This window comes from Pituophis catenifer, unplaced genomic scaffold (genome assembly GCF_029215685.1).
Source record: "Pituophis catenifer annectens isolate HBS135680 unplaced genomic scaffold, rPitCat1.0.hap2 SCAF_10, whole genome shotgun sequence".
NCBI classification, from domain to species: Eukaryota; Metazoa; Chordata; class Lepidosauria; order Squamata; family Colubridae; genus Pituophis; species Pituophis catenifer.
The window spans coordinates 27,560,846-27,570,393 of NW_027256890.1; the positions used below are offsets into that span (position 1 = coordinate 27,560,846).

Below are 9,548 nucleotides of genomic sequence, written 5' to 3' on the forward strand. Positions count from 1 at the left end.
ATTGGCGACAGGGAAAGCATCCGGCCAGTAAACACTCAGCTCCGTTCAATTGCCCCAATTCCACCCCACAAGGGATTACGGGGTCATTAAACCACTGGGAGGGGCAGGGCTGTCTGGGGGGGCGTGGCCAGCTTGATGCGACGCCCCAAACTGCTAGCGTGTTACTTCTTTGCACTGGGTAGACCTGCCCGAAGCGATATGGGCCGGCCCCTTACATTTTCCAGGATGGGCCTGCGGGCCAGATCTGACCACATCGTGGGCCAAATCCGACCCGTAGACCTTGTGTTTGACACCCTTGCTTTAAAGGAAATTCCACCTGCAATACGATCCCAAAGCCCACCTAAGCCTACCTTGCAGGACTGTTTTGCATTGCCGGGCGCGAAGCCGAGAGAATGGCGTCAAACGCTCAGAAAAGGTTTATAAAGTGCAAAGCTTTTATTTCTTCCGAAGACGTAAAGCCGACTTTTCCTCATCGAGGCTTCCCAAGAAGAGGGCCGACGAGAACACCGGGTCATTCGGCCACGGGTTCGAGAAAAGAGGCAGCGTTTTCCACCGCTTGGATAACCACCGTCAGATGTTTATGGACGTCGTCCCACTTGTCCTGCTTTCTGGCAGCAGCCACGGCGTCGGCCAGGCCTGGGAAGGTAGCCACGGAAGACGAGCGGGAGGCCCAGATGACGTGGCTGTGGGGGACAGAGGGAGAGACCCAGATGCAAATTGAATTCAAAGGCAATAATAGATACGAATTCTTATCAGCCGGTTTTATTGGAGTGGAGCCAGAGGTGTTTTACCACATAGGGTCACAAAATTCAAGATGGCAGCTACGCCAGTTCACTCAACACACTGCAGATCCCATCAAAATTATAGGGAGGAAGAAAAGGGAGGGAGGGAGGGAGGGAGGGAGGGAGAGAAGGAAGGAAGGAAGGAAGGAAGGAAGGAAGGAAGGAAGGAAGGAAGGAAGGAAGGAAGGAAGGAAGGAAAAGAGGGAGGGGAGAATGAGGAAAGAAGGAAGAAAAGGAAAGAAGGAAGAAGAAAAGAAAAGGGAGGGGAGAGAGGGAAAACGGAAGAAAAGGAAAGAAGGAAGAAGAAAGGAAAAGGGAGGGGAGAGAGGGAAAACGGAAGAAAAGGAAAGAAGGAAGAAGAAAGGAAAAGGGAAGGGACAGTGGGCGGTTAGAAGGAAAAAAGGAAAGAAGGAAGGAAGAAGGAAAAGGGAGGGGAGGGGAGGGGAGGAAGAAAAGAAGGAAGCAATTAGGAAAAAAATCAGGAGGAAGAAAAACAAAAGGAGAAGAAAGGAGAAAGGAGAGGGAAAGGAAAGGAAAGGAAAGGAGAGGGAAAGGAAAGGAAAGGAAAGGAAAGGAAAGGAAAGGAAAGGAAAGGAAAGGAAAGGAAAGGAAAGGAAAGGAAAGGAAAGGAAAAAGAATCAAAACAAGAAGAAGGAAGGAGGGACATGCAATTTCAGATTGCAGGAGAATTTGACTATTTTGAGCCTACTGGTAGCAATGGGCTACTAATCCTTGGAGCTGGACCAAATCCAACCTTAGGGAGGCCCAGACTGAGCAAATGGGGAAAAAAAAACCACCAGGTGTGTGTGGAGGGGTGGAGGGTTTGAGTTACCTGTAATAATGCTGGTCTGGGAAAGCTCTCGGGTTCAGGAATGTCCTTTCTAGGAGCATCAGCTGGTCATTCACCGTCCGCAGAGCAAAAGGGCTAAACGGATGTCAGGGTTGAAGGAGAAAGAGACTGGTTACGGTTCAGCGAACCCCCCCAAATGCCACGCCCACCCCACCCCGCCCCTCCCAGGAGTCTCCACGCGGCCCGTTCATCATTCCAGGTAAGTGCAGAGGGTCTGGGAGGGCAAAATACAGCCATTCCGGAAGTCCGGAAACGGGCCTGTTTCTGGCCTCTAGAGGGCCTCCGGAGCCCGGGAGAAGCAGTTTTCGCCCTCCCGGAGGCTCAAGAAAAGCCTCCGGAGCCTGGGGAGGGCAAAAAAAACACCCACGCCCACGCCATGGTGCAGGCGGATGACTAGGCCATGTCTAACCAGTAACGGGGCAGTGAACTCGTTGCTAAAGGATCTGAAGCCCACCCCTGCCACTCAGCCTAACTGTGGCTTGTTCAGGAAACGGGACTCCACCCCAATACAAGGGATTACAGGGGTCATTAAATGATGACTGCAGTTCTGAAATCTGTTAAATGAATTACTGCGATTGTGACGGGAATCCGGCTTCCCTCTGGACTTTGTGTGAAAAACCATCCCGAGTCACTTTTTTCACTGCCATCGTAATTTCAAACGGTCACTAAACAAACTGTTGTAAATCGAGGACTGCCTGTACTGTATGGACATGTTCTGCCCCAGCTACGGACCCCAAAGAACGCAGCACACACAAAGTCCGTACAAACCTTAGTTTACTAATGAAGGACTACTAATGAGCTTTCTTAGTAGTTGTTCGAACACAAGTACGGTTTAAATCAGTCTTTTCTGAACTAGGGCTGTTCATTTAACTTCATTAACAGCTGACAAGAATCCAAAGAATAATAACTCAATTCTGAGGCACACTCTTTCAGATAACCGTAATCTTACTGTGGTTGGCAGAATGCCCAGAAGCAATTTGCAGGAAAACTGACAAGAGATAAACAAAGAGCCGAATCAAACGTTTTCTGGAATCAAGACACGAAGGAATATGAACGAAGTTGTTTCCTGCAAATTGCTTCAGTCGGCATTCCTCCTTAAATAGGCTAAGGGAGTGTCCAATTAGCCCCAAGCCTTACTCTCGAGGAGACCTCCTTCTGAGGAGCCACTCCTGGCTTTTAACAGCTCTGCACACTCGTGCATCAAGAAGAGGCTCTTCCTCTTCTTCCTCTTCACTTATGGGAGCTTCTAGAGGTTCTGAAGGCCCTGGCGGAATCCCCACCTCTGACACCACATCTTCTCCAGCCTCCTCACTGTCCGACTCGAGCGCCAGCTGCACAGACTGCTGGCACAGCATCACACCAGCCTCCTCGCTGTCGGAATCAGCTACTAGCTGCACAGGCCGCTGATGGGCCACAACAGGACGGGATTAGAAAAACGAAACAAACAAAAAAATCACCTGGGAGCATCTTCATTTTGCAAACTTGCGATGTGCTGGTTGAGTTTGGCAGCTGCAGATCTGAAGCGAACAACTGCATCACGGAGGGGAACTGGAAGGAGGGGAAGCAAAGAAAGGGAAAAGATTGATAAATGCCTTTTAAATTTCCTTGACATATAATAATTTGAATTGTGGGACAACAGATGACACCTGCAATGGCATGAAATCTTTTACAGCTATTTTTTTTTTCATCTTTTAATGACCCCCGTAATCCCTTGCGGGGTAGAGTATATATTCTCATCGAGCCCAGAGAGACGCTGAGCTTGTCAATCGAAAGGTTGGCAGTTCAGCGGTTCGAATCCCCAGTGCCGCGTAACGGGGTGAGCTCCTGTTACTTGTCCCAGCTTCTGCCAACCTAGCAGTTCGAAAGCAGGTAAAAAATGCAAGTAGAAAAACAGGGACCACCTTTGGTGGAAAGGTAACGGTGTTCCGTGCGCCTTTGGCATTGAGTCGGCCACATGACCACGGAGACGTCTTCGGACAGGGCTGGCTCTCCGGCTTTGAAATGGAGAGGAGCACCGCCCCCTAGAGTCGGGAACGACTAGCACATATGTGCGAGGGGAACCTTTACCTTTAGTTTTACCAGGGATCGAACTCACAGCCTCCTGATTGTGAGGCGAGAGCTCCACCTCCAGGCCACTGTACCACTCAGCATGCTTAAAGATATTAAGATTTCAATTTCCACTCTTAAGATTTCCAAGGACCCCTTCTCCTTCTCTCTCTCTCTTCTCTCTCTCTCTTTCTTTCTCTCTCTCTTCCTCTCTCTCTCTCTCTCTTTCTTTCTCCTTTTCCTCCTCCTCTCTGACTTCTGCACTGATAATGTTACCTAGTTGGGTCATGAAATGTCTGTAAGAAAACCAGCCAGCCCAGAGAGCACCCAGGGCTCCATCAATACTCCCTCCCTGTTGGTTTAGCCCACTGGTCCTGATCCTGCCCGCTGGGGTCCCCGAGAGTAAGCCCACTCCCTCTTCTGAGTGACAACCTGGCAGATATTTGAAGGGGTCTCTAGGGGGCTGCATTCATAGTTGTTGATCAGAGTTCAATCTGGAGAAAATTGTGAAGCAGTGCCCCCAAAGTGCTTTTTTTCAAGAGGCCACTGGACTTTCTTGTTTTTTCTTTTGAAGACATTTCGCTTCTCATCCCAGAAGCTTCTTCAGCTCTGATAGAATGGTGGAGAAGGGAAGGATTGATCCTCCTTGCGGACGGCTGGTCATTTGCATTCTTTTAGAGGGTCGTTGAGGCCACTTGGAGATTTATCTCTATCCTCCCATAAATGGGTCCTTTCACACTCCATTTGCATCACTCAGGTGAGCCTGAGGACACAGATATTTATTTATTTATTTATTTATTTATTTATTTATTGGTTCGATTTCTATGCCGCCCTTCTCCGGAGACTCAGGGCGGCTTACAATGCGTTAAGCAATAGCCTTCATACTTTTGTATAGACCTGCTTAGTAGGGCTTTCGGGCCCCTCTAAGCAGTGTTCTTTTTTTTATACAAAGTCAACTTATCGCCCCCACAATCCGGGTCCTCATTTTACCTACCTCGGAAGGATGGAAGGCTGAGTCAACCTTGAGCCTGGTGAGATTTGAACTTGCAGTAATTGCAGGCAGCTGGTGCTAGTTAACAGCGCTTTAGTCTGCTGCGCCACCAAGACTCTTGGTGGTAAACCTCCAAGCGGCCTCAACGACCCTCTAAAAGGATGCAAATGACCAGCTGTCTGCAAGGAGTATCAATCCTTCCCTTCCCCACCATCAAGTCAGAGCTGAAGAAGCTTCTTAGATGAGAAGAGAAACGTCTTCAAAAGGAAAAAACCAGACACCTTTGGGACAAAACATGACCCTGGATGGCTGAGAATCCCCATAGACACGTGAAGGATCTCCTTCCTTGTTGTCTCTCCAAACAACAGCCCTGCGAGGCAGGCCACTCCTCCGCTTCCTCACCAAGAGAGAGGCTGTGGTTGAGGAGGTCCGCCTGGAAGGCCCGCTCGGCCGTGTCGTACATGGCTTGCAAGGCCTCCCCGTAGTCGCTCACGTTGAAGGGCAGGATCGCGGCCTCCGCCAGGCGCAGCAAGACGTTGCCGGCCGTTTGCGCCACGGCCCGGTGGCTGGTGAATCCTGTGGGGAGAGAGGAGACTGACGGGGGTGTCCGGGAAGCTTGCAGTATACCCTGGGCGTGTCAAAAAAGGCAAAATGGCGGCTGTCAGAGTTCCACCAGCTTGTGACGGAGAGAATGAATCTTCATCAGAGGTGGGATTCAGCCGGTTCGCACCGATGACTTTGGGCCAATCACCAAGAGATTGGGAATTCTAGTCCCGCCTTAGACATGAAAGCCAACTGGGTGACTTTGGACCAATCACGAGGAGACTGGGAATTCTAGTCCTGCCTTAGACATGAAAGTCAGCTGGGTGACTTTGGACCAATCACCAGGAGACTGGGAATTCTAGTCCCGTCTTAGACATGAAAGTCAGCTGGGTGACTTTGGACCAATCACCAGGAGACTGGGAATTCTAGTCCCGCCTTAGACATGAAAGCCAACTGGGTGACTTTGGACCAATCACCAGGAGACTGGGAATTCTAGTCCCGCCTTAGACATGAAAGTCTTAGACATAAAAACGTTTTTATTCCAACAGGCTGGTCTGGCCTAACTCTCCCTTTTAAATTGGGTTTTAAATGTTTTAGATAAATTGGATGTCTTAAATTTGTTTTTTGAGCCCAAATTATTTAATCTATTTTTAATAGTTTTTAATTTTTGTATGTTATTTGTATTTTTAATCTTGGCTGTTCACCACCCTGAGTCCTTCGGGAGTAGGGCGGTATACAAATATGATAAAATAAATAAATAAATAAAATAAAATAAAATAAAAGTCAGCTGGGTGACTTTGGACCAATCACCAGGACACTGGGAATTCTAGTCCTGCCTTAGACATGAAAGTCAGCTGGGTGACTTTGGGCCAATCACCAGGAGACTGGGAATTCTAGTCCTGCCTTAGACATGAAAGTCAGCTGGGTGACTTTGGACCAATCACCAGGACACTGGGAATTCTAGTCCTGTCTTAGACATGAAAGTCAGCTGGGTGACTTTGGGCCAATCACCAGGAGACTGGGAATTCTAGTCCCGCCTTAGACATGAAAGTCTTAGACATAAAAACGTTTTTATTCCAACAGGCTGGTCTGGCCTAACTCTCCCTTTTAAATTGGGTTTTAAATGTTTTAGATAAATTGGATGTCTTAAATTTGTTTTTTGAGCCCAAATTATTTAATCTATTTTTAATAGTTTTTAATTTTTGTATGTTATTTGTATTTTTAATCTTGGCTGTTCACCACCCTGAGTCCTTCGGGAGTAGGGCGGTATACAAATATGATAAAATAAATAAATAAATAAAATAAAATAAAAGTCAGCTGGGTGACTTTGGACCAATCACCAGGACACTGGGAATTCTAGTCCTGCCTTAGACATGAAAATCAGCTGGGTGACTTTGGGCCAATCACCAGGACACTGGGAATTCTAGTCCTGCCTTAGACATGAAAATCAGCTGGGTGACTTTGGGCCAATCACCAGGACACTGGGAATTCTAGTCCTGCCTTAGACATGAAAGTCAGCTGGGTGACTTTGGGCCAATCACCAGGACACTGGGAATTCTAGTCCTGCCTTAGACATGAAAATCAGCTGGGTGACTTTGGGCCAATCACCAGGACACTGGGAATTCTAGTCCTGCCTTAGACATGAAAGTCAGCTGGGTGACTTTGGGCCAATCACCAGGACACTGGGAATTCTAGTCCCGTCTTAGACATGAAAGCCAACTGGGTGACTTTGGGCCAATCACCAGGAGACTGGGAATTCTAGTCCTGCCTTAGACATGAAAGCCAGCTGGGTGACTTTGGGCCAATCACCAGGAGACTGGGAATTCTAGTCCCGCCTTAGACATGAAAGTCAGCTGGGTGACTTTGGGCCAATCACCAGGAGACTGGGAATTCTAGTCCCGCCTTAGACATGAAAGTCAGCTGGGTGACTTTGGGCCAATCACCAGGAGACTGGGAATTCTAGTCCCGCCTTAGACATGAAAGTCAGCTGGGTGACTTTGGGCCAATCACCAGAAGACTGGGAGTTCTAGTCCCGCCTTAGACATGAAAGCCAGCTGGGTGACTTTGGGCCAATGACTCCTTCAGCCCCACCCACCTCGCAGGGTTGTTTTTACGGGGAAAATAGGTGGATGGAAGATCTGTGTTGGATCTGTTTGCCTCCTTGCATTGTCCAAATAATACAGGTGGGGATATAAATAAATGAAATAAATAAAATAAAAACAGTGGCCTTGAGGTATGGCTGTTCCACCGCCCACCAATCCTTACCGGGATCGATATATCGGTCTGCGTAGTCAAAGGTATCGAAGGCCGTGTGGTAGGCGGGGTAAATGCGTGCCGATGTTTTGCTCTGGACAAAAAAGAAAAGAAAAGTAGAAAACAAAAAAAAACACATCACATTGCTGGCTTATCAGAATGTTTTTCCAACTTTCAGCTGTGATTTCCTTGTGGTGCCCCATCCACCTGCTAAAAACTGCCTTTCTCTAGCTCAGTCCATGAGAGCTACCAGGTGCTACCCAGCTGAGGTTGTTAAGACATTAAGCAGGTCTTAAAGGAAATGTGGGCTAGAAGTAGAATCCAAAATACTGAATATAAGCAGTCCTCGACGTACAACGGTTCATTCAGAGTTACAACAGCACTCCAAAAAGTGACTTATGGCCGCTTTTCACAATTACAAGCTTTGCAGCCTCACTTAACAACCGTTTTGCTTAGCAACGGAAAGTTTGGGCTCGATGGCGGTCGTAAGTCAAAGACTAGGGGCATAATCGTTTCTCCAATTTTCAATTTTTATTGTCCAGGTGCAAGGGGTTCTCTGCCCAGTTGCTGGGTGGGCATGGCCATGGTGGGCGTGGCCTAGTTGGTCTCCTGCACTGCGGGGGGGTTGTTTTTGCCCTCCCCAGGCTCCGCAGGCTTTTCTTGAGCCTCCAGGAGGGCGAAAACAGCCTCCCCAGGCTCCGGAGGCCCTCCAGAGGCCTGGAACTTCCAGTAGGCCCGTTTTTCGCCCTCCCTGAGTTTCCGGATGCGCCTTGCACTTACCTGCATCTAAAACGGGCCGCGTGGGGACTCCGGGGCGGGGAGGGGAACGGAGGGGAGGGCGGAGCCAGCCAGGAGTGGGATTTGGGGGTTCTCCGAACTGCACAGAATCTTAGCTAGAGGTTTTCCCGAACCCCTGCGAACCCCCAGCAGCCCACTCCTGCACACACACACACAGGGACTCACCCGATCGTAGGTGTAAGCAATGTCCATCGCGGTGATGCCCAGATAGTGGATGAAAGGAGCAAAATCACTTCCAGCCCCCAGGGACCCCAAACTGCAAAAGAGCAAGCAAAAATCCCAGCTGAGTTTGCCCAGAACATTTCAAGAATTGAAATAGCTGAGTTGCCATCACTTGAGAAACCGAGTTTGTTTTAATCTGGGTTAGCTTGGTTGTGTGATTCCAAATGCTTTCGTTTGTTTATGGGGCGACGTGTTGACGAAGGTAACTCTCTCCCCTTTGTTTTTGTTTATTTTGTAAAAAGGTTTTTTTTTTTTCATTTTTTAACACACAGACAAACACACAAACAATGTATTTTTTTCTGAATGGAATATTGGCCGGTTCATAAATTTAAGCAATTTTTCAATACAATTCATATATTCCCTTTAACCATAATATTTTCCCTTCTTTTCCCTTTTTTTCTTTTCTTTTTCTTTTTTCTTTTTCTTTTTCTTTTTTGAATCCATATTGCCCATTAATCCTGGCTCTAATCTTCACCAAATTTCATTTTTCCCTTCATCTCTATAGGAAACCCCTTAAATTTAAAATCTCATTTAACATAATTCCTAATATTACAATCATTCATTTAATATCAAAATAATAAACCAGAACATTTTATGCCATACATTTTCTTAAATCTTATTCCAAGTAATACACTCCAATATCTTAATAATAATCAGTTACCTATATAGCAGTTTTCCCTAATTAATCTTATTTGTATTTTTAGAACTTGTCCTTTTATAAACTCCAAACATGCAGTTAAAAATATTCCAATTGTTACAAATTCTCTAATTTTAAGTAAAGCATATTTCTAAAACTTATTTCATTTCACTCTCTCCCCTTTGTATTGGGATCAAGAACTGGGGGGGTTTTATGGGCACGCACTGGTCTTTTCTGGGTGGGTTTGGGATTTCTTGGTGGCCTCCTTTCCAAGGTGCACACCAGATTGGATCACATTCAGTTCTTGTCTTCAGGGGTGGGATTGAAAAAATTCAGCAACCGGTTGGCTGCCCGGTTGCTGGGTGTGTGTGGCCTACTCAGCCTCCTGCACTACGGCGGGTGGGTGGGGGGTGTTTTCACCCTCCC

The 9,548-nt window shown here is 47.4% G+C and overlaps 1 protein-coding gene across 1 annotated transcript in view; it reads right to left on the reverse strand.

The window, feature by feature from the left end:
* Positions 1-511: 511 nt before the first annotated feature.
* The window catches only part of NAALADL1 (N-acetylated alpha-linked acidic dipeptidase like 1), a 39,027-nt gene continuing 29,990 nt past the window's right edge, over positions 512-9,548 (reverse strand). Inside the window, exons 14-19 of the mRNA XM_070951514.1 lie at positions 8,429-8,519; positions 7,478-7,559; positions 5,072-5,245; positions 3,090-3,180; positions 1,615-1,707; positions 512-683 (exon numbers count right to left, since the gene is read on the reverse strand). Of these exons, the coding sequence (XP_070807615.1) occupies positions 512-683; positions 1,615-1,707; positions 3,090-3,180; positions 5,072-5,245; positions 7,478-7,559; positions 8,429-8,519 (703 nt within the window). The remainder of the gene's footprint in view (positions 684-1,614; positions 1,708-3,089; positions 3,181-5,071; positions 5,246-7,477; positions 7,560-8,428; positions 8,520-9,548) is intronic.